Below are 24,452 nucleotides of genomic sequence, written 5' to 3'. Positions count from 1 at the left end.
CTCCGCACATCAGAAACACACCCAACACTTTACAGCCTGGGGTGATATTGGGACTTTTAAATATCCATTTTGACTGCTGACTTTGATCTGCACTTTTAATTATTCACATATTACCAGGTTTGAAATGGCACAAGCTGTTTGTATATTTGGGATGTATCTCAGCAGCCTGCAGTGTGCTGTACCTGACACAACAGGAATGCAGCACCAGCAGCAAGCCTGCTCACTGTGCTGTGTCTCTTTGGCACGGGGCTTTATGGCATCCTGGCCCGTACCAGGAATAGCGTGGCCAGCAGGACTAGAAGTGATTCTTGCCCTGTACTCAGCACTGGTGAGGCCACACCTTCAATCCTGGGGTCAGTTTTGGGCCCTTCAATTCAGGAAGGACATCCAGGTGCTGGAGCATGTCCAGAGGACAATGCAGCTGGTGAAGGGTCTGGGGCACAACTCTGCTGAGGAGCAGCTGAAGGAGCTGGGGGGTTCAGCCTGGAGAAACGGAGGCTCGGGGGAACTTTATTGCTCTCATCAACTCCCTGACAGGAGAGTGGAGCCAGGTGGGGGTCGGGCTCTGCTCCCAGGGAACATGAGACAGAACAAGACGACAGTCTTAAGCTGTGCCAGGGGAGGTTTAGGTTGGACATTAGGTAGAATTTCTTCTCAGGAAGGGTGATCAGACATTGGAATGGGCTGCCCGGGGAGGTGGTGGAGTCATCTTCCCTGGAGGTGTTTAAGGAAAGAATGGACGTGGCACTGAGTGCCATGGTCTGGCTGACAAGGTGGTGTTCAGTCACAGGTTGGACTCCACGGTCTCAGAAGTCTTTTCCAGCCTCATCGATCCTGTGATCCAGTGTGATTTGGTCAGAAGCACTCTCTCTGCAGATGTCTCTGGATATGTTTGGCCCCCTTGGCAGCGCTCCCCCAGCTCCGCGCAGCGCCCAGCGGCGGGCACGGCGCTCCCCTCACGGCGCTCCCCTCACGGCGCTCCCCTCACGGCGCTCCCCTCACGGCGCTCCCCTCACGGCGCTCCCCTCACGGCGCTCCCCTCACGGCGCTCCCCTCACGGCGCTCCCCTCACGGCGCGGCGCGGGCCCAATGGGCGCCGAGCTGCGGGCGCGGCCCCTCGCCGTGATCCGCCCCCGGCGCCGCGCCCACACCCGCGGGGCGGGGCGGTCCGGACATGGCGGCGGTGCTGCGGCGAGGGGCGGCCGGTAACGGGCCAGGCGGGAACGGGCCGGGACCGGGACCGGGACCAGGGCGGGCGGGGCCAGGAACGGGGCGGGCGGTACCGGGGCCGGGGGGAGCGCCGTGCCCGGGGCCGGCAGGGCGATCTCCGTGAGCGCCTCCCAGGCCAGACGAAACCACTGCTTTTTCAATAGAAACAAGGTCTCCCGATCCAATTCACGGGCATATTAACAACTGGCATTAGCTGGCTTAGAGTGAATTTGTGCAGCAAACTCCAAACTTGAGGCGCGAGGAAGAGCTTAGCTTTTTTACGTCGGAGCTTGGCTTTTTTGGAGGTGAAATTCAACTTCATTTCCTGTTCGTTATGATAACCTAGACTGTTTTCTCTCTTACTGATAAGTGAGGGTAGGTTAAACTCACCATACCTAAACCACACTATTTTACTTGGTAGCCACAGACGGCAAGAGAAAAGTGAATGAGAGAATCGGCGCTGTCAGAGATCGATCAGTAGGATATTGGTAAAGAAAACACCTTTGTGTAACTGCACTTGGATGGAAGAAACCAGAGCTCAGTCTTTGTGACCTGTGGAGCCCCTCTGATTCCCAAAAGCCCCCTCCAGCTCCCAGCAGAGCAGCACTATGGATGACCTAAGCTTAGTTGGCTGACTGAGTTCCCAAGATGCTCCCGCTGCCTTGAAATTGCTGGGATTTAAGGATGGCCAGACTGTGCCCTTGCTCCATGTGATCCAGAGGGCTAACAACATACAGCCCCTGTGTGCTGGGCTCCTTGTGGTGAGAGCATCCTTTCCATGCTTGGGAGCTCTTCTCCACCTGAAATGGTTGACAATAGAGCAGTGCCCAGTGATGGGGTTCTCACTGCAACCCACTGTTGTAAAACCTCCCCGCAGAGAACCTGACTCAATTCAGTTGGCTTTGGTTTGTGTTTGATTCCTTAGCCATGTAAGTCAATGAACAGTGCCCCATGTTAGGAGCACCAAGCCTATGAATCAACATTTGAGGGATGGGGATCTCAGTTTACGGCGTCAGTTTATGGGACTTGTTACTTCATGTTCATAATCTGCTCTGTCACAGAATGTAAGACTCACCTGGTATAACTACATTTTAACTCTGATGTGCATAATACTAGTAGATCAATCAACCATGAACAGAATAAAACCCAAATAGACCAATTTAAAAATGTTCTTTAAATGAAGCTGGAAAAGGTTCCGTATATTCTGCAGTATCACTGAGGCTAGGAAGCCAGCATTCATCGATAAGAGCAGGGTCAGCTGGATCTTCTCTAAAGGACAAAATAGCAAGTCAAAATCAGATTTGGTTGTCAGTGTTTGAGAAATGAGCTATTAAAAACCAAAAACAGTAGGGGCAAATGCTGTGTATACCAGGAGAAGCAACTTCACATGTGATTTGGGTCGGCATATGAAGGCTTTTCCGGCAGGACAGATACTTGAATGGATGCTTCAGTCATGTCTGCTGGCTTCACAAGACTCACAGAAAGTAATGTTTTTTAACACTGGAGAAACTTAATAATTACTTGAATAATTCTGTAAGTCAGTGGAGAAATGCTTTTCTGATTGAAGAAATTAGCCACAACAGTTAATAGGGCTAGTTGTTTGATATATACATAAATATAAGTGTTTTTTTCCTGAGACATGGAAGTAATGGGTTTTCAATCTGAAGTTTGCTGAAAAGGTTTTTTCACTGCAGGGTCATTTTCTGATTATTGGATTAGAAGATTAGAATTTTGAGTAATCTATATAGTTACTAATCTAGATAATGCAAGAAAAATGCGAATGCTTTTTGTTTAATCTCAGTCAATTCAATTATGGGTTTAAAATTAATGCTCTATACGCATATGACTAGAGCTAGGGTAAATTCACAAGACTTCATGGAATAAATGTCCATATGAGTGGGCATTTAAGTATTTTTGACTTTACAAGAATCCTAGGAATATACTTCACTTTTTCAATTTATTGTCTTTCCAGGAAACACCACAAAAATCAAATATTTCTTGGGCAGAACCCAACAGAAAGAACATTTTCTGTTGCTATTTTTGCTATTGCTTCAGTAATAGCTGAGTAACAATCTGTCTCTGTCAATTTACTTGAAAATAGAAAAAATACAAATTAAACTATAATAACCATGTAGTCATATGCCCTGAGTGAAGTGCAGCAAGAATTACAGATGGGAGATGTAAAAAAGAATGGGAAAAATCTTAGTATTTCCTATTAGTAAAGATTGCTTGGAAAAAACCCTGCATCAGTAGTATTTCTATTGAACTGTGGTCTGTTCATATTTGGAAGAAAGAATAAAACAATAAAAGATTCTGGGAAACATAACAAATGGTATAGTAAGGGATCCTTCTGTTTCAAAGGATTTTTCTCATTTGGAGAATACTGCCCTTCTCCAAGTGGAAGAATTTCTCTTCAGCAAGAATTGAATCAGGTCTTTAAAAGTTACTGTAGGAAACTGAGCTGCTTCAGTAGAAGCTTAGGTGGATACAAAAGACTGTTGGGGTTTTTTTTTGCTTTTTTTTAACACATTATTTACTCTGTTGATCTGGTCAAACTCTAGTTAATTATCCATGTTTCTAATCATGTCACCTAGAGACTGCATGTTTCTTATCTTGTACATTATAGGCATTGCACCGTATTGCTTCCTCAGGGAACTGCCTTGATCACCCCTCATCCACATGCATTTAGATGGGAAGTCTATCTACAAAATAGTTTCAGCATAGACATCTCAAAACCAAGAATTTTTCTGTGTAGAGGTTGCTAGGGGATTTTTTGAACACGTAAAAAGTTGAAAAGTAGTTGCTGTACTATACCAGTATGAGAGCCTAAAGGTAACAAGTGAAGAAGAATTGTCCAGAACTCCTGGCTGTGACGAAGGAGATGACAGGATGGACTTTGTGAAAGTCTGGCAAGAAATAGTCCAGGGCAGTGACCTGCAGAACTGGACAAGTTTCTGGAAATACTTTAATGTAGGATGTTGATTCTGAATAGACTTACTTTAGTGATACTAAGTGCTTGGTAACATGTACTTTGCATGTTGTAATTCTAAGGGTCAAATGCACACAAACATTTCTTCTTCCTTCACAGCACAATGCTCAGAAAGGCTTAAAGGATTACATCAGTTGTCTTTGGGAAGAAAAATTAACTGATGGCTGTAGAGTCTTGAATTCCCATGGAATGGTAGTTCTAAGTTTCATACAGTGAAGATAAACTGATTTATTACAGCTACTACTGCCCTCCCAGAGTACCAGGAGTCAGGGCAGGCTGTCCTCGGTTATTGCAGGGCATCCAGAATTTCAGGGCAGGCTTGGCACAATCTCTTAGCAAAGTAGCACATTTGTGAATTTAAAGCTAAGAATGCCTCAAAGACTTCCAAAATGCTGCAGTGCCTCTGGCTTGGCCTGGAGGCATTGGGGACTCTGACTTGGCCTAAAGCAAACTGGCATGGAATTGAAGTGTAGCTTTGGTGAATATATCCTTTCATCTTATTCGAATTCTGGTGCTGGAAAAAACAGATACGATCACAATTCCTCCCCACCCTCTCCAGATTCTAGTACTCTGACAGATTAATCTTTAATGTAATTTGTTTGTAAGTATACTTGTTTCGTATGTTGGGGGTTTTTTTGTGATTTTCTTAATAAAACAAGCAACCCTATAACTACTTGTAACCAACGCAGCAATGTGACACAGGGCAAAGATCAGCATTGCCTTGTCAGAGCAGTCTTTGAAGAGTTCTGGAGATAGAATCTAAGCCCTTTTTCATGACACTGTGCTTCTCCATGACTTCTCCATCTTTTCTCTTCTTGTTGGCCCTAACCTTTGTGTCATGTGGTCATCCAGTATTCTTTTATAATTAACTTTTCATTTATGATGAGCCAGATCATATTCTTTTTCTTCAGTAAGTTACACTGAAATCAGTGGCACCAGTTAAATTAAGCAAACTATTATGATTTTGGCCTTTAAAGATAATCTAAATTATTATTGGTCCATTGGACATGATATTGTGCAAAGTACTTAGAACTGAAACATTTCTAAGCATCTTAAAATAGATCAGTAAAATGAAGTATAAGACCTGTATGGCATGTGAAAAGTAAGAAGGGCAAGTGACTTAATAACTGACGAAAGATAAAAAATCCAACTCAGGAGATTTTAGGATTCCTTAAGCCTCAGATGTAACATGACATTTAATTCCTTGCTGGAGTTAGTCCTGACAGCTGAGAGCTAAAGTCTTCTATCTTTTGGATCTTGCAGTATCAGTTCTATCCGAGGTTTCATCTGGGTTTTCTTCTTGGTTTGCTATAACTGAAGATGTATAGCCATATCCTAATTTCTCTTATTTTGTAAGAAGCTCTAAAAGATTCAGAATGTGCTGTTGAGCACATTATACAGTTGACTGTTACATTTGGTCATGTATTCCTCTTTTCAACAGGCATATGTAAGGATTTACACTAGATTTTAGTCTGGGTTGGGGTTTTGGTTTTTTTTATACTTCTGCATATTTACTTAGTCTCTGAAAAAAATGTTCACTGAGCTAAATGACATTGCTGTCCTGTAGCCCTTAAAGGGGAAGGAGCAGGTATTGATACCTTCTCAAAAGCATTGTCTGAGTGCTATTCACTCTTTTTCAGGGCTTCTTACCAGATTGCAGACATCAGCTCCCACAGTAAGAATTCTGTCATCATCAAAGTCCTTTTCACAGAACATTCCAAGCTGTTTGTGGAAACTGGGCCAACTTAACCATGTGGCCATTGCAGTGCCTGATCTGGAGAAGGCTCAGTCCTTGTACAGAGATGTGTTGGGAGCCCAGGTGAGCAAGACTGTTGCTCTTCCTGAACATGGTGTGTACACTGTTTTTGTGGAGCTGGGAAATGCCAAGTTGGAACTTCTACATCCTTTAGGAGAGAAAAGTCCCATTGCAAGTTTTCTGCAAAAAAACAAGACTGGAGGAATGCATCATATCTGCATTGAGGTATTTTAACACAATATATTACATAATGAGATATATTAAAGTGTGCTTATTTTTTCATAGGTTTGACCTGTGTCAAGAACAAATATATAAGGCTGTCATAACTGTGAGAATTTTTATTTTGTAAGAAGTCTTAAACATGCCTTTTTTTCAGTTTTGGAAATCACAGTTCAGTGTCATGAGCTAATGATCATTTTTCCCTCTTGTGTGCTATAAAGACTAAATTGGGGAAGGAAGGGTTAAGTAGCCACTATGGAAGGTGGACAACCCCAAGGACTTCTGAACAGGGTTGGATAGGTATCAACTTCCTGACATAGAAGGACATACAGTGGGAAGAGTTGTAGGTTTAAGCTAAGGCATAACTTAGATTTTAGAAAGTTTCTTCCTGTTTGATATTTAGTTGATAATTATATACAGAAGTCAAAAGAGCTTGTCAGTTGTGTTTACCAAACAGAGTAAAGCCTCCAGAGTGCCTTCTGTCCTGTTCTGCCCTGCCCAGCAAAGAGAGATTGGTCTGGAAGAGATGTAAAGGTGCTGGGTAAAGTACTTATTTAGTGTGCTCAAGAGATGTAAAGGTACTGGGTAAAGTACTCATTTACTGTGCTCATGACTTAGTGTACCTATTTGATGCAAAATTTTATGCTGCTGCCTATATGTTTTAAATATTTTACAGAGCTGAGTCTTGCAAACTATTATTTCCAGCTGTAATTATGCAAAGTGTAATATTAAAAAGTAACGGGATTACTGATGTGAGTAAAAATTGTTTTCACAATACATCTATAAAGACCAGTGTTTGCAGTTGTGTGCTCTCATTGGGAATTGAGAAATTTTGCATACACATAGACATTGCAACTTTTCTTGCATTGAGTTTGCTTAATTGCCCATGATCAAGAAAATTAATTCTGTTTAAATTGACCCTAATTGTTAGGAAATGGGAATGTAGAAGAAAGAAACAATTTGCAGTAAGAATGAAAAAAACCTCCAGCCCTCTGTAAGACCAGTGGTTCTCACTTACAGGTACAAGAGAAAGAAATTGTAGGCATTTCTCAGCAAAAAGAGCTCAAAGCTCCCAAGGGTTTCAAGTATATGTAATACTGTTTAAGAAGTTTTAAATATGTGTTAGCAGCTGAAATTGTTCTATGTAGATCTCCATTTTGTATGAGATATGATCTTGTTGCAGATGAACCAGATGGTTGTCAAGGGAAGTCATTTACTTCTCAGTTTGATTATGAAAATTGAGAAGAATGGGACAAAAAAGTAATTTATGTGTTACCTGTACTGGAAACTTTAGAAGAAGCCACTGAGGCATTTAACATCAAGTGTGGCAACCCTCTCAAGAAGCGCCTAGCACCCATTTCAAACAGTGACAAGCGACACAACCAGCCTCAGAGGAGACAGGAGACAATAAGCATTGCAAACACAGCTTGCTACATTTACAGTTTTCCTTTTTTTTTTTTCCTTTTGACAAAATAACTGGAAAGGCATTATGTTGGACAATGTAGAATCTTCTGTTAAAAAAGAAAATTTATAACTCTGTACAGTAGGTCAAGCAAGCCAGGAGTCATAATCTAACAGATAGTTTCAATGAATCGGGTAAACTAGTGCAATCAGATTTTCCTAAATGAAGTCTTGTGACTCATTAATATAATCTCTACACAAAAATAATAATAATGTTTAAAAATTAAGAAATAAAGAAAAAGATTGTCCTAAGTCAGTCATGTTTGTCTCCACATAAAAATAAATGGAAAATTACAGACTAATTTATGCAGAGAAAAAAGCTATCCATCGTTAAACTGGTATTTAAGTGGGACTGAAAAACAAATCTGGTCCCTACCATTGTCAGTCATAAAGATGTTAACCTCCCTCCTCCAATTTCCCATTCTCAGAATGGAAAATCTTACAATTTCAAAGGTAACTAGTCTTCCAGGTTGAGCAGAAATGGTTTTAATAAAAACTATTAAAGAATGTCAGAGTCAATTGATTGTTCATTTGAAATTTACACAAATATTTTGTAGAAATATCGTTCTGTGAACAGTTTTATTGCAAAAAGCTGAATTGAAAAAATCCTTTCCATACTGAAAAGGAAGTCTAACAAGTTTATCAAAACACTCTTAATTTCTTCCATCTTGTACAAAGGAAAATTTAGATAGATGCTTTGATAGGGAACTTGTTTCATACAAGATAAATACTTTAAGAAGAAATTAAATTACTCCTGACCAGTCATAATTGAATTGAATACCTGCAGTGAAAAGCATGCTGGACACTTAGTAGAGTAAGACAGCCATTTTCTCTTTGCTTTTAGCAGACTGGTAGTTGTGTGTGGGAAGAACTGAAGTGAGTGTAGAATATACGTGAACAAAACTGCTGCAAATGAGTAGGAATTAGGTGATGCCTGTTGCTCTGAATTAAAGCCAGGTATTTCCTTCTTCCCTGCAATGGCATCATGAGAGTTTATTTGCCAAATTATGTCCAGACACTCCAGTCTTGAAAAATAGCAATGCTGTTATTTTAGTTCTAGGTCTTTATTGATTATTGATTATGGATTTGCTATAATGAGTGTTAACTTTATTATTTAAAAAAATGAATGCATTTAAGGTTTCAGAAAATTCAAATTTCATGACATCTGACTTCAGATCACACTACGCAGCGTAGGCATGTTTTTGTTAATTATGTATTTCTGTAGGAAACTGTACTGAAATATTAATGGCTACTATTATAGTTAAATTCAATAGAAAGACCAGGTCCTCTTCTGGGTATATTTGTGATATTTCCAAGCTTTTTTCCTTAGGAAATTTTATGAACCTTAACCTACTCAGAAGGAGGATATATAAATCTAAAAGGGCCTTTCCTTTTCCCTTCTGCCCATTGCTCTGCCTTTTCACCAGCATCTAACGAGTCAGTGTTCTGCCATCAATTAGAAAGGGAGGCATTTTTCTTTAGTTACGGATAGTTTGAAAGCAATATGATCTTCCTAGTAATAGTAATGCAGAGTTTAGGTTATTTATGGAATCCTTATAAAGTAACAACATAAAAAAAACAATGGGCTTTGTGCATGAGTGATTTTAGTTTATTAATGTCTTAAATATAGCAATCTATTTAAACAATATTTTGTAAAATGTTCAAATAACTTCTGTATTATTTTTATTTTTAAGACTAGATGTTTTAAGTGGTTTTATAATTTAATTTATTTTCAGAATTATATTAGAATTTAGAAATAACATTTTAGTAAGGAATTACTAAAGCATGAAGTCTGCATTATACAGTGTCATATGTTAATTTGTGTGAACTGTATTTTTTTATAAGGTTGATGACATAAAAGCGGCTATGACAGAACTGAAGAAAAAACAGATACGAATATTGAGTGAAGAGCCAAAAATAGGTGCACATGGCAAACCTGTGATTTTTCTTCACCCTAAAGATTGCCATGGAGTCCTTGTGGAACTTGAGCAAGCTTGAGCTGTAATATTCATAAATAAAACAATGGAATAGTTGTGAAGTTCCTGAGCTGGTGCTGGGAATGTTGATGTGGTGTTTAGTCTTTACAAGTTCATTGTAGTTCCCACAGATTTAAGTACAGCTTTTGAGTACTGAAATAGTGCTACAGGTTTAGGGCAATTTTCTTTTTTTTTTTGTTGCTGATCTGATTTTCAGAATTAATATCTTGACATTTCTTGAATTCTCTGTGATTCGAAAGGCAAATACATGAGCCAAGTTACAAATGTACCATAGAAATTTATGTTTTGTTGCCTGTGCAGCGTGATTTTACCTCTGTAACCACAGAAACTGTACAGTTTCTAGGTCAACCCACATTATTTTGTTCTACATTTCACAGCAGAGACCCACTTCTCAGTGACAACAATATAGCTTAGACATTCTCTTTAGAAATGAAGGAAAAATGAACCTTGTATTTTCTGTTTTCACCATTCACCATCTGTGCTTCACACTGATTGATTGGTTCATGAATAAAAAAAATCCGTCTGTTATTGTATGGGTGCCTGCAATCAGTAAATAAGTTTTTCTTGGCATAACAATTACTGCCTAGGAAGTTACCATGCATAAATCATCATTTAGTTGTTTTATGAACTCTGTGGATATGCAGGCAATGCCAGAAGAGTACCTGAAAAATCATTTGCCTGACATATATCTCAAACTGTAATGTACTTGTCACATTTTAGTTTTTTCAGTTACTGAATTTTTTTTTAAGCTTTATCCATAGAAGGGTATGTGGGAAAGACATGAAAAAGCAGTGATTAATCTTTTCACTTACTTTACAAATAAGGTTTTCCTGTGCAAGAGCACTTAGAAGATCAGTGGAAAACACACGCCACCTAAGTCTTGGTTCTGTAGAGTGTCTTGAACATTAGAGCATCCAGCGTGCTTGTGTCACAGGCTGCAGGCACAGTTGGTTGACTTCTTTATGGACAGACTTCACTTTACTGGTGTACATTACCCAAGCAGTCTTTGTCCTGATACTTTCTTTTATAGGTTTGTTTTGACATGTCAACTGTAGAAATCAAAGACTTGCGGTTTCTGTCTCTCTCTCTAGTTTTCTTAATCCTTAAAAAGTCATAATTTTCCCTAGCTAAGTTACAATCTGAATTTTATATTTTCCTACATGTTTGCATGTACAGTGAAAAGCTCCAGCTCGATATGAAGTAAGTTCATTTTAGTCTAGGAGAGTTTTTACTTAATGGAATGGAATTATTTGTGATGTGTGTCATGTTTGCTGCAACACAAGTATAATGTTGACCTGAGATTTAAACAGGGCTTTAAAGACACTGATGCTTCCTCATGAATCTTACTTCTGAAAAAATCTCTACTAAGCCATGCTTTTTTTTTAATGAAACAATTTTGTACTCAAAATAAATATTCCTTCTGTCATATTTTAAGAAAAACACAGCCTTCCGCAGGGTTCCTGTGTTTCATCAAATCACTATTTAGAGGGTAGTTTGTGATCTAAATTATAAATTGTTTGAATTTAGAAATCCTAAGACTCGTGATGGAAATGCAGAATGATTTAATATTCCTGAAATATGATTCTGCCATTCTAGGAGACATTCTATGAGCAAAGCTGCTTTTGTCTTTCCATTCTGTTGAAGACAGGGAGGCATCTTTTCTGCAAAACTGGCACAGGAATGCCAAGACTAGAAGCCTCAGTGGTTACATGTCAAGGTAATTGAACAGAAGTCTTTGAATCTAATGCCCTTAGTTTGGTGCAACAGAAAACAGGGCAGTGCTCCTTTGGTTCATTCTCCGTTTCTTTGTCCTATCTGAAGGAGATGGACTTTTGTATATGACATCTATCAATAGACTCAGAGTAGGAGCTTGATGTAGTACTAGGGAACAGAGATTTTGAGTAAACAGCACTTACTCCACTTGCCTGATTGTGCTCCCTGTCTTATTAGCAAAGAGAGGCTTGTCATGCTTTTTAGCTGGAAAGCAGCAGTTTCCCTGGCTGACTGCTCTGTGGGTGCCTAGCTCTACCTCAGCTGATGTATTCTGTTCATCCTAACTAAGTCATGCTTCTGTCTCACAATTTATATGTTTCATCTGACTCCTCCCAAGGTGGAAGTCAAGATATTAGCAAAAAAACCTCAACCCTCCCCCAAAAGAGTAGATCTGCAAATTAGTCAACACCCACCAAACATCATTTGGTGGGATCAGACCCCCTCACTTGTCTGCATATACACTAGAAGATAGGAGAATTTCCACCTCTGGAGCTATAGACTTGGAAGGAATAGCCAAAGGAGCTGGACAGCTACAGAATCTGAATACAGCTAAGACTGAGAGAAGTTTCCAGTTCATAAGCTAAACTCCTATAGACTTCAGTGGGAACAGGATCGGCCCCTATATTTGTAAAAACCACGTAGTCCTTCCCCTGAAATCGGACAGCCTTCACAAGTCATTGTTGTTCTGACTCACTGTCATGGTTTGAGATAGCCCCAAAATCCAATTCCCTAGCTCCATTCCCCCTCCCACATCTCAACTGTGAGATGGGCTTTTCCAGACAAAACACACCAGACTCAAAGTGGGGGAAAGGGAATATATTACAATGACTGTACAAATAAATACCATATCACATTATACACACGATCACAAACTATCTCTACCATGACATATAGTATTTACAATGGATCAGATCTCTTCTCTCCTCCAAATAAAAGTCCAGGAGGGAAAGAAGGACAGATCCCTTCCAGTCTCTGAACAGCAGCATCTTCTAAGGCAGCAGGTTTCTTCTTCTCATGCATGCAGCAGCTGATAGATGGCTTTCTGCCAGCACTCACGAGGGAGGTATCCAAGCTCCCTCGGCGCCCTTGACTCAGGCAAAGGGGTCTTCCGTGGGCTACGTCACCCCAGACAAGGTCGTTTCACCACGTCATATCACGAAGACACAGGGGGGTCTTCATGACAGTCTGGTATCTCCAGGAGATTCAAGCTTGCAGGGCCTCTGTGCCCTGCCTCAGGCTGCCACCATGGCAGCAGTGCGAGGGGGGAGCCAAGGTCAACTCCCCCTGCATTCCATCTGGCTGTCCCGGTCCAGCTCCAGGACATCTTTGAGCTTCTTAGCTCCTCTCTCTCCGGTGCTGCTGTACTCCAAGGCTCCTCTCAAATAGGAGTCCATCTATTCCTCCTTTCTCGGAGGTCTCAAAGGAGTTTGGGGGGGGGGGGTCTGGTATCAGTCTTACCCCCAGAACTCTGTCTCTCAGCTGCTGCCTCTCTTTTTTTCTGGCTCTCCTTCCAGGAGTCCTTTCTCTGGTGCTGCATGTCTTTGTTGCTGTTTGGTTCAGTCCTTATCAGTCCTGGCTCTCTGCCACCGTTTCTCTGGTCAGTGCCGGCTGCTGCTCTGTGCCCATGGAGAAAACATCTCCCGGCATAACTACAGGCACCTAGCCCAGCTTTATGCTGTTCCCCAGCCAGGGGCTGGGAGGCCCCAGAGGGCCCGAGGGGCTCAGAGCCCCTTCCTCGTGGCTCTACAACATGGCCACCCCTCCAACAACAACCAAAACTACAACTCATCTCTTCCGGTGAGCTTGTGATATGTTTACATTTCTGCAGGAGTGCCCATTGGACAGAACTTCAAAACTTCCAGGGGTTTGAACCCCTTGGGGTCTACCACTTTTCTTAGCCTCTGGGGGAAAACAAAGTCCAAACCACTACACTCACCAAGGGGTTGGGCTGGGAGTTACACACAGGGGCCTTACTTTTGTAACTGCCATGATTATAAAGGGGAGTAACATCAAGAAAAACAGTGGAAATTCAGAGATGGAAACTGGAGAAATAGAGAACTGTGATTTGCTTCTTCCAGTGGAGGGACACTTAATGATACACCCCTGTTGCACCAGAATACAACTTCTGGGAAGAACACTGATTTAAATAACTGGAGCCTGATTAGCTCAGAAGGGAAATAGGCTTTGACAATGGGTTTTTTCCTTTGTTGTTTGGTTGGTTTTTTTGTTTGATTGGGTGGTTTTTAAAAAGGTACAGTGAATCCTTCTTTTCTGATAATGCCAAGCTTCTCAGAAGATGAAGTGTTAATATTTTGCCAGTTAATTTTCTCATGCTTGGGTCATTTGTCAAGTGCAAGTTCCCTGTTCCAATCTCTCCATGTGCCTTTTTCCCCCTCTGAGATCAAGCATGTTCTCATTTTATGCTGCCTAAGGCAGACCAAGACACATTTTTCTGGACTCCATCAACATTACTCAGATAGTTAAAGGGCTCGTAATTAAATGATGCAAAATATCTTTTTTAACTTCCTCTATGTAATCCTCAAGTCACTTCTAGTTAAAGGGCTCGTAATTAAATGATGCAAAATATCTTTTTTAACTTCCTCTATGTAATCCTCAAGTCACTTCTAGGTGGGAGGAGAACAGGCTGTAGAATGAATTCCCTGTGATGAGACAAACCTAGAAGCAAACTCAAAAAGCTGAAAAAAGAGCTAACTTCATGCCTTTTAAAAGGTAATCTTGCAGGTTTGCAAATCTGAAGTCTCACAGAAGGACCATGAAACATGGAGATGTTTACATTGTCTACTTACAGTAGGAGCTCTGAATGATTTTCTTGGCACTCCATTTGATTCTATCCCTAGAAGAAATTCCTTCTGTAGTGATCTGACTTGGGTTTGTTGGACTTAAGAACCCCTGATTAAGACAAAAACTCAAGAGTTAATTGTTTCAATACTCATTTCATTTACCAAAGCAGTTGCCATGTTGGCCAAATTATTAGACCATGAAACAGAATAAGAAGATCATTGAGTCCAACCAATTAATTAATATGAAAATGGAAACTATCAACAATGTATAAATTAATAACCCAGTGTTGGCATTTTTCAGTGGAAGACCTCACCCTCTTAGTAATGCAGAATATGTCACCTTTGATAAGCATTTTCAAAGCACTTAGAATATTTTATGAAATGTGAATTTATCTTATGAAGGAGGGATGTTTATATCCTGCGATGGGATAATCCTTAAATGTATGTAAAATTATGTCAACTGTTTTAATGTTCATTTGCACTGTCTTGCATATTGCTAAGGAGCATTGTTAACTGCAAAATTTATAGCATAGATTCACAAATGAAGAATTCTCATACATTTTAAAGTAATTATACATTTTGAAGCATTCAATGACTTTTCTAGATGTAATCTAAAGTGGCCTTTTAACTGTTATGCTTTGCTACCATAAAAATAGCAAATAGGTACTAAAATCTTCTGTAAAGTGGATCTTCAATGAAGATTTTTACTTATTTTTAACATTGCATTTTTTTCAGTAATAAAGACATGTTCAAAACATGATTTAAAGTTCTGCAGTAACTTGTTACTGCAGGTACTCTGAAGGCGTATGTGATGATGCACAATTTGCATTAAATAGGGGGAATATCCAGCTCTGCATCCATGGCTGTCATGTGTGGGAAAGATTATTTCCAGAAATTGAAGAGTAACAGGGAGGCGCGTTCTTGGACTGATATCATTCACCTGATTTTTACCTTCCATTTTGCTATGTAGTTTTCTATAATAACCACCTGTCTGAGCCACTGTCTCCAAAATGAGGTGGAGGTAGAATGCTTGTTAGAAACTTAAATTTAAGAGGTTAAAAAAATATATCACTCTCCCTTTGGGACCCCTGCAGTCTTTGAGAGGTCAGTTGTAGTACAATACTTGCAGCTGCAGTAACTTCAAAACACACACCTGCCCTATCGAGCTGGCAATACTGCTTTTGGTATATTGATTGAGAAAGTGAGACTTTCTTATGTATATGAAGCTATTTCATCAAGTTAACAATTTTGGGAGTTAATAATATGAATTAAAATGTTTTTTGCCAAATGTTTACACAATCTAGCTACAGATTGTATCTGTATCTGTAGGTATGCTGTAGTTCTGTGTAAAACATACATGCATTACAGTTTAGGTAATGTTTGAGTTCTCATTTTCTCCAAAAGAAAACCAATATTTAGTCAAGCAGTTAGGATATAGAAAGGGACAGATGGAAAAAGTCACTATACAAAATCATGACACAAAATAGCAGTAGCAAATGGCTACTCTGGTGTTAGTCTGAACAGAAATCTTAACAACTAAACAAAAAATAAGACTGAAAAAACCCCACAAAATGGTGTTTCCTCTGCAAGTCCATGGAATATGAGTTGATGCTCAGCAGCTGCTACAGCTACCCCAGGGCACATAAAGCACATTGAGCTGGATACTCTGAGCTACAGCAGTGAACACTGATCTCCAGCTGATTGGAACACAATATATTTACACTGGGACAGCTGCTCACTTTTGCTAGCAGGAGAAAGATTACTTTTTACAGTTAAGATTAGCTACAGTCTCAAATTTGCATACTTACAAGCAAGTCCTGTCATAATTGGCCTAAGATATGTGTTCCTATATATACAAAGTAATCACTATCCCCTTACTGCCATAGAAAAATCTAGTGGTTTCTAATAAAAGGCCTCAGGAACCAACGATGTTTATAATTCACAATAACAAGTGTTCTTGGAGAAACCTACTTCAGTGAGCTTTTAAATATTACACATTGAATCTTACAATTTTAATCTTTGGGAGTGGATCTATGTAATATCTGCACAAAGGCAGAGCAGTGTGGCACCGCTGAGCAGTGTGGCACTGCCGAGGAGTGTGGCACTGCCGAGCAGTGTGGCACTGCCGAGGAGTGTGGCACTGCCGAGCAGTGTGGCACCGCTGAGCAGTGTGGCACCGCTGAGCAGTGTGGCACCGCTGAGCAGTGTGGCACTGCCGAGCAGTGTGGCACCGCTGAGCAGTGTGGCACTGCCGAGCAGTGTGGCACCGCTGAGCAGTGTGGCACTGCCGAGCAGTGTGGCACCGCTGAGCAGTGTGGCACCGCTGAGCAGTGTGGCACTGCCGAGGAGTGTGGCACCGCTGAGCAGTGTGGCACCGCTGAGCAGTGCGGCACTGCCGAGGAGTGTGGCACCGCTGAGCAGTGTGGCACCGCTGAGCAGTGTGGCACTGCCGAGGAGTGTGGCACCGCTGAGCAGTGTGGCACCGCTGAGCAGTGTGGCACTGCCGAGGAGTGTGGCACCGCTGAGCAGTGTGGCACCGCTGAGCAGTGCGGCACTGCCGAGGAGTGTGGCACCGCTGAGCAGTGTGGCACCGCTGAGCAGTGTGGCACCGCTGAGCAGTGCGGCACTGCCGAGGAGTGTGGCACCGCTGAGCAGTGTGGCACCGCTGAGCAGTGTGGCACTGCCGAGGAGTGTGGCACGTGGGGCTGGCGCAGAGCGGGGCTTCCAGCCCAGTGGAAGCGGGGATTTGATGGGTCAGTCCGTACCCGCGTCCCGGACCATTCTGCGTGGAGCCCGGGCTGCACAGCGCTGCAGAGACAGCACAGCCCTCACAGCTCCGCACAGCCCCCTGCACACTGCACAGCCCGCACAGCCCGCAGAGACCACACAGCCCTGCACAGACCACATAGCCCGCACAACGGAGCACAGCCCGCACAGCCCCGCACAGCCCCCTGCACACTGCACAGCCCGCAAAGACCACACAGCCCCGCACAGCCCTGCACAGCCCTGCACAGCCCCCACGGCCCGCACAGTCCCGCACAGCCCCTCACACACCGCACAGCCCCTCACACACCACAGAGTCCCGCACAGCCCCTCACACACCGCACAGCCCCTCACACACCGCAGAGTCCCGCACAGCCCCTCACAGACCGCACAGCCCCGCACAGCCCCTCACAGACCGCACAGTCCCGCACAGCCCCTCACACACCGCACAGCCCCGCACAGCCCCTCACACACCGCACAGCCCCGCACCCCCGCCGTGAGCAGCGCGGCGCTGTTCGCCATGCAGGTTCCGGGGCGGCGGCGCAGGCAGGTTCCCGGGCGGGCCCAGCGCGGTGTGAGGCGCTCGCGCTCGGCAGCCACACAAAAGAGCGACTGCGGCGGCGGGAGCGGCACCGGGATCGGCACCGGGATCGGCACCGGGATCGGCACCGGGATCGGCACCGGCACCGCGCGGCTTCGCGGTAAGCACTGGCACCGGGGGCGCGGGGTGGGGGACCGGCCGGGGTCGGCGCGGGCACCGGCGGCTCCGTCGGGGGTGGGGCGGCAGAACCCCCGCGGGTCCCCTCGGGGGAGCCCCCGCCCCGTGCCAGCCCTAAATTGGGCCTGGGGGCTGCCCCCACCACGAGCGGCTGCTCCCGCTTCATCCCCATTCCCATCATCTCCATCCCCATCCCCATCATCTCCATCCCCATCTCCATCCCCATCCCCATGTCCATCCCCATCCCCATGTCCATACCTGTCCCCTGACGGCCGAGCTGCCCGCGAGCGGACGGGGAGCCGGGGTGCGGGGGAGCCCCGGGGCACGGCGGAGTGGCCGCGGCGGGGGTCGGGGTAGGCGGCGCGGGGTCCGGCCCCGGGGCTGCCCCCACGGCGCCGCCGTGCCCGGGGAAGGTTCGGGTGGAGGCGATGGAGGGCCGGGCTGCGGCCCCGCTCGGTGCCCCCGGACGGCCCCGGGCCCTGGGCTCGGCCCGGCCGCCCCACGCCGGAGGGACCGGCCGTGCAACATCCGCATCGTGTCAGTGTTCTGCGGGAGGGCGGGAGGCTTCAGCCCCTGTTTGTCTTAACGGGAGTCAAAAGGAATGCGAGAACAGCCCTCCTATAATGCAGCACCGCTCGGAGTTTGTATTCGTTTCTGATTTCATGCCTCCACTGTAGCAAAGGCATCGGAGCCTTTGATCCACTCTTTTCCCGTTCCCTTCATCATGAGGTCTGGAGGGAAAAAGCTGCTCCGTTACAAATACTTGATTTTTGTTGGTATAAACAGCATGAGACATTATAGCAGGGTCTGTTTGCCTTTTTTTGAACAGTTTTCTGAATATGTATGTTGGTGGCTTGTATTGCCGTAACAAAAGGGATGGGGGTGGGGGAAAGGGAATGCTGCGTTTGGAGCTGCATCTTGGAAAGTCAAAGAAAGACTGGCTTCTTTTGCCTCAACTGACAGTCTGTGCTTTCAGATTTACGTACTTTGCGTCCTCAGTGTCGTTTTTACGGTTGTTGCATGCTAGTGAGAACATACAAAAAACCAAATTTAAATAAAGACAAGAGATCATTCAGAGATAACATGCATTGTGGTGATGCTTAAGAAAAGTCTGAAATTACTGTGAGCAGTTTGCGTGAAAAATGCAAATAGTGTTTCAGTTGTATTACCTGGTCAAGGCTGCCTTATAATCTCCCAGGAGGGGCTGGGAAGGTCGTTTGCAGGAAAGGTTTTTCATCTATTCTGCCTGTTACCCAAGAATCCCTCATTACTTAACGAGCAGAACTGAAAACCAGAAACAACTGCTGTCGTAGTTTTATGTGGTTTGTGTAAGCCACAGTATTTCCAAAATAAGGTAACTTTAAAAGAGAGGTATTTTAGTGTAATTCTTTACTGCCACTTAAGTTAAAATACAGTATGTGCTGGTTAATAGTTGAAAAGCAGAAAACTGGAGTTTATGTTACAGCATAAGATGGCAATTTATCACTGTATAGTCCTGATTCTACTCCATATGGAACAGGGAAGAGAGAGCTTTGCTTTCATATGCTGTTCTATGAATACTGAACTGCTAAAGTGGAAGCCATTGTCCTTATTCTGCTTGGGGCTCATAGGATTTCAGGCTGCAGAACTGTCCTTATAAACCTTGATTGTAAGAATTCCTAAATTCTCTGATAGTTTAGCCCTTAACTGCACTTGGAAAGATCTAAACCTGTTTTTAAAAATGCAGTGTTGCCTCTGATCAGTAGCTGCATTATTGCTTCCCCTTGATCCTCTGATGGTAAAGTGTTCTTGCAAAGGCTGTAGGTGCTTAATTCTTTTGGTTGAAGTCTTGATTCCAAGGAAGAATCTCGAGAACCATGTTTTGTGCAGTTACTTGATTAATCTCTGAGTTGGAGACTGGACATGAATTTAAACAAGAGCTAGATCTTTAAAAAGCGACCTTTACTTAAGGCTGTGAACATGAGAAACCACTTCAAGAAGCATAATTTTGCCATCTCTCCAGCTGTTCTGATAAGAATATTTGCTAAGAAATAATTTGTGAAAATGCCATGGTTTAAACATCTTCCAGTTTATATTCCTGTGCTGAGGATATAGAAATTAACAAGTGATCTGTTCCAAGCTACTAGCTCAGAAACTCGGAGAGAGGGATATGGAAGATGCTGGTTTTGTTCAGAACAAAATCTTGGTTGTGGCCTTTGAACACATCAGTGTTTAGATGCTTCTGCAGACTTTTTATATCCATCCCCTTTGTAATCTGTGTTTAAATAAACAAGGCAATTATTTCATGCTTTAAGCTACTGCACTGGTGGAGGCTGGGGAGCAGCCCTGCCAAGAAGGCCCAGAGGTCCTGGTGAACAGCAATCTGCACATGAACCAGCCATGTACCCTGGCAGCACAGACAGCCAGGAGCATCATGGCCTGTATGAACAACTATGCAGCCAGGAGGTCAAGGGAAGGGATTATTCCCCTCTGCTCAGCATTCAGTAGACTGCATTTATAATCCTGGGTCCAGTTTTGATCCCCCCAGTACAAGACTCAGTGTCTGGGGCTGGAGGCCAGGCTCTGTGAGGAGAGGGTGAGGAAGTGGGGCTTGCTCAGTCTGCAGAAAGGGAGGCTTTGGGGGGGCCTAACAGCATCTTCCAGTACTTATAGAGAGGTCTTCAGGGAAGTGGAACCAGACTCAACACAGTGCTTTGTGGCAGAGAATGAGAGGCAAAAGGCATATGTTGAAACGAGAGGTTCAGACTGGATGAAAGCAAAATCTCTTGCCCCACAAGCACAGTCATAGATGGGGACAAGGTAGCCCAGAGAGGTTGTGTGGTCTCTTGTCCTTGGAGGTTTTTAAGACCAAGCTGGATAATTCCCTGAGCAAACTGCTCAGGCCTCACAGATGACCCTGATTTGAGCAGAATATTGGACAAGAGACCTCTGACTTTCTTTGGAACATGAATTGTTATGATCCTATGAGCAGCTACATGCTTGTGCATATCCAAACGTGATACAAGAAGTCAGATTTTTTTTAGAAAGAACTAGAGCTTTCATTCCAGGACTAATCCATGCATCTCAGTAAAGATGGAGTGTAATATCAGTAGGATACATTGGCTTCTATTATCTGTGTAACCGTACATTACTATTAGTACAAACTAATACCTTACTATAAGCCTCCCAAGGAAGACATATTTGCTTGAAATATTTTTATTTCAATGTAGATACAAGCATACTACTTGCAATCAAGAGCTTTTCTATCTGATATCTCTTGGCACTCCTGCGAGGCAATTAAAGCCTTGCAGCATTAGTGCAAGGCAGTTCTAGCTAATGGCAGTTCTAGCTGGAGAAAAAGCACTGATGCAGTTACATGCACTTCACAAGTTAAGAGGAAGAGCTGAAAGCCGAATCAGAATTTGCTGGTTTTTAGACACTCAAAAAAACTTGCAATCGCTGAGTCAAATGCTCATTACAAGTACTTTAGATACTTGCAAATGCTTTTAGTCTACTGGGAAGACTATTACATGTAAGATTTCTCTTTTTTTCCTGAGGACCCATTTTCCCATGAAAGCTGTATGAAAAGCAGCTCAAGAAAGCACCATGTGATTTATCTAAGTGTTCCGTACTTTAGGCTTGTGTTGTCTGCAGGAGCTGAACATGCAGCAGTTAGGCTTTGTCATGGCATCCATGGAAGAGGGCTTTCATTCCAATTCTCAGTTTTGTCTGGACTTAAGTCTTATCTTGGCTAATGATACTATTTTTCAGAATAAAGGTCTTACACAACTGGTAAAAACATGCTTAGAATGTACAGTTTGTTTCCGATGCTGGTAGGTAAATGCACTGTCGTTTGAGTACAACATTCCTTTCCTTTTTTGTTGCAGTACTTACTGTCTTCATTCACCTGCTGCAGCAGAGGAAGGTGATTTGCACTTCAAGAAGAGTAAGTTAGAGCTGAGCAAAGACTGGTACAGAAAACTCCGGGATTCACAGGTGCTTCCACCTAAGCAAAAGAGGAAGGGCAGAAGCCCTGTAGGTAGGGATGAAAAGGAAAAAGTGTCATTCTTCTCAGATGATAAGGTTACATGAAATACTGCTGGAGATGCATACTCTGAAGTATACTCATGTGTGAAGGGATCATTTTCTTTTGAAATAGAAGTAAATGAAAAGGAAAGGAAAGTTGGCAAAAAGATATACAAAATATGTCACTTACAACCAGTGGGAGGTTTGGAGTTGAGATAAGGATTTTCAAACAGTACTTCTGCAGCGCAGACATTTGCTGATACCAACCTGGGCTGCCAGTGGGAACTGCATGGAGGAGTATCTTGGGACAGTTGTCTGTTTTGAATTGTTAAGATGGAGTTTCCTTCTGAAAATAGCCCTTCTAGTTACAGGCGTAGTAATGAAGATTCAGCCACAAGGGAATAACTTGTTATTGCTTTATTACTTAAAAGGCAGATTGAGTATTTCCATTCTGTTAATTGAATGAAGTAGATTTTGAACTTTGTTTTGTACATTGATATTAGGAATATTTCTGAGCATATTACTAACTAGCATTATTTCCAGATTTCTGTCTTTCCCTTTCTGAGAGATCTTCCTCATGGATGCACTTGTCAGCTACAACCTTTGCAGAAGTTCCTCTCCCCAAGTCAATTGTACAGTAATCCTGATCATTTTCAAAGAGTGAAATCTGCTGGTTTTATTCCTGAAACATTTCTCCAAGAGAGAGGCCTGGCCTTGCAAGTTTATCTTGAGTACATCATCCACCTTTGTATTAAGGATTCACAGGATCTGATCCATGAAGATTTAGTGAAAGTCTTTCACCTGCTTACAGAGCTTAGATTTAGCTAAGGATTCGTGATGTGGTCACAGTGGGCATGTTTACTTCTTCCTGAGTATAGCAACATCTTAAAAAAACCCAACAACAAACAGCTCACAGCCCAACCTAGTAGTTTAGCAACACTAACCATGAGTGGGGACACGGTTCTGGGGAGTGTGCAGGTCTAAATGCTTGACCACAGGAGTCCAGAATGCTGAGTGATGTTATGTAACATGGGAACACAGGGCTTTTTGAGTTCACTTAAATTTTCTCCAGTAAGATACTTTTCTTGCAGTGACTGTAGAAGAGTCATCTCTGCTTTCCAGTTGTTCCACTTTGGATTTGTTGTGAGTGACAGCCAACTGATTATCTTAGCATGACACTGCAGGGTTCTCTGGGGGATTTAGTGAGATAGTAATTCCAGTAAAAACTGAACAGAAAATTGATATTTTAGCAGATAAACAGTGATGGAGAATTCATATTCTTGTGTGTAGACTTTCATTGTTCCATCTCACTGTATTAAGAGTCTGAGTCCACAGAAAGAGTTTCATTTAGCTGAGATTTTAGGAGTGACATCAGAATGATCCCCTGGGATCAGTGTGGTCTCGTCCTCTGGATAAGCAGCTGAAGAAGGAAGCATAGGAATAAATGTAGAAGACCTTGCATATCTTCAGGTAAACCTTAGTTGTGCGCTATAAACTAGCAACAGACAGCAGTGACCGTGTCACCTCAATTCCTCACAAAAATACTGTGCCTTTCTGTGGGAGAATCACATGGACAGATCTCTTAAGGGCCTCTGGAAGGGGCTCCTCAAGGCATCCTGCCATGCAAAAGACCACTGGTGTCAGGCAAATGACCCTGTAGCACCCACAGATCCTCACTCATAGATTAAGATCAAAGATTAAGCCATTGCAGCATTTCACACTGAGGAAGAAGCAAAGTGCATCAAAACCCTTGTGGAACCAACTCTTGCTGTCACGAAGCATTTGTGACAGAGAAGGGACTTTTGAAGTGGTTATGTTAATGAAACACAGAGAAAACTCATCTGCATACGGGAGAGACCTGGACACCTGTAAGTGCTGACTTACTTTAGGAGTTTAAACTGATCAGAGAAATAAAATTAGCATATTGGAAAACAAGAGAACATGGGAGGAAGGCAGGAAGGAAAGAAAGAGGGGAAACAACATTTGGTGGTGATAGTGGTATGTCTGTATATGAAAATTCTCAGAGGAAGAAGAGGAAGGAAGAGGAATATTTGAAGTGTAGGCTCCCAAAGAGTGGGGAGCCAGAATGAAGCATAAGCTGCAGTTGCAAAATCAAGGTGATACCTGTCTCAAATTCTCTAAAACACAAGTTTATGGAATCATCAGTGTGTTATCTGCACTAAATGAGGATAAAAAGCTACCAAGGAGCAAAAAATTCAGTTTCTATGTTTGTCTGTTTTGGTGCTCAATTATTCCAAACCCCTCCAAACAAATATTTTTAAACAGCAGTTTCCCCTCTCTATGCAAGCCATAACCCATGGTGAGAAGCACAAGCTCCAAAGGGACAGCACCTATCTAAACAGTATTATTAGAAAGTCCCAGAAAGAGTAGCTGTGTTTGGCATTCAAGTTCAGTGAACTAGCTTATTTTTGTGTGAAAGAAAGAGTAATAATGAAAATAATATTCCCACAATGCCCTTCACCTATTTACTGCCTGCACTGCATGAAGCACTACCCAGAAACAAAGGTACTTGGGTGGACCTTCTGTCACCCAGTGCCAAGACCAGAAGATTAGAAGTGCTACTTAACTTTGCCTTTTCCTGCCCCAACAAAATGGTGATATATTCCTGGGTTACTGGATTAACTGAAGAGAGTGGGTGTTGCACAGACCAGATTCTGTTCTAGAATGACATAGGATTTTAATTCCTCTTTTTTTTGCTATCACTGAGAGTGAAATGACATCAATGAATTGGCAATTCTCT

General features: G+C 42.9%; 2 protein-coding genes and 1 long non-coding RNA gene across 8 annotated transcripts in view; 2 read left to right on the top strand and 1 right to left on the bottom strand.

Annotated features, from left to right (window-relative positions):
* The first annotated feature begins 12 nt into the window (after positions 1 to 12).
* On the top strand, positions 13 to 10,164 carry MCEE (methylmalonyl-CoA epimerase). Of its 5 annotated transcripts, XM_064668310.1 has the most exons (5): positions 13 to 551; positions 5,839 to 6,017; positions 6,109 to 6,179; positions 7,105 to 7,193; positions 9,480 to 9,680. In XM_064668310.1, exons 1-4 carry the CDS (start codon positions 125 to 127, stop codon positions 7,169 to 7,171), a joined length of 744 nt encoding a protein of 247 aa, XP_064524380.1. In that variant the 5' UTR covers positions 13 to 124; the 3' UTR covers positions 7,172 to 7,193; positions 9,480 to 9,680. The 5 variants fall into 5 exon arrangements, with proteins under 5 accessions (XP_064524380.1, XP_064524381.1, XP_064524379.1 ...); XM_064668311.1 differs by lacking the exon at positions 7,105 to 7,193 and having other exon boundaries at positions 9,480 to 9,525; XM_064668309.1 differs by lacking the exons at positions 6,109 to 6,179; positions 7,105 to 7,193 and having other exon boundaries at positions 110 to 551.
* On the bottom strand, positions 9,755 to 13,952 carry LOC135420638 (uncharacterized). The gene is made up of 2 exons (XR_010433642.1): positions 13,332 to 13,952; positions 9,755 to 12,089 (listed from the first exon to the last, which is right to left on the bottom strand). It is a non-coding gene; the product is annotated as an uncharacterized LOC135420638 (long non-coding RNA).
* A 3,585-nt stretch (positions 13,953 to 17,537) lies between these two features.
* Positions 17,538 to 24,452, top strand: part of APBA2 (amyloid beta precursor protein binding family A member 2) — a 101,341-nt gene continuing 94,426 nt past the window's right edge. Inside the window, exon 1 of one of the 2 annotated variants that reach the window (XM_064668298.1) lies at positions 17,538 to 17,669. The gene's annotated coding sequence lies outside the window, so the exon portion shown is untranslated. The remainder of the gene's footprint in view (positions 17,670 to 24,452) is intronic. The other variant, XM_064668299.1, reaches the window with a different exon arrangement.

The sequence above is a fragment of the Pseudopipra pipra genome, chromosome 12, assembly GCF_036250125.1.
Source record: "Pseudopipra pipra isolate bDixPip1 chromosome 12, bDixPip1.hap1, whole genome shotgun sequence".
Classification (NCBI taxonomy): domain Eukaryota; kingdom Metazoa; phylum Chordata; class Aves; order Passeriformes; family Pipridae; genus Pseudopipra; species Pseudopipra pipra.
The sequence above is the reverse complement of the archived record's forward strand: the minus strand, read 5'-3'. Positions and strand labels throughout refer to the sequence as shown.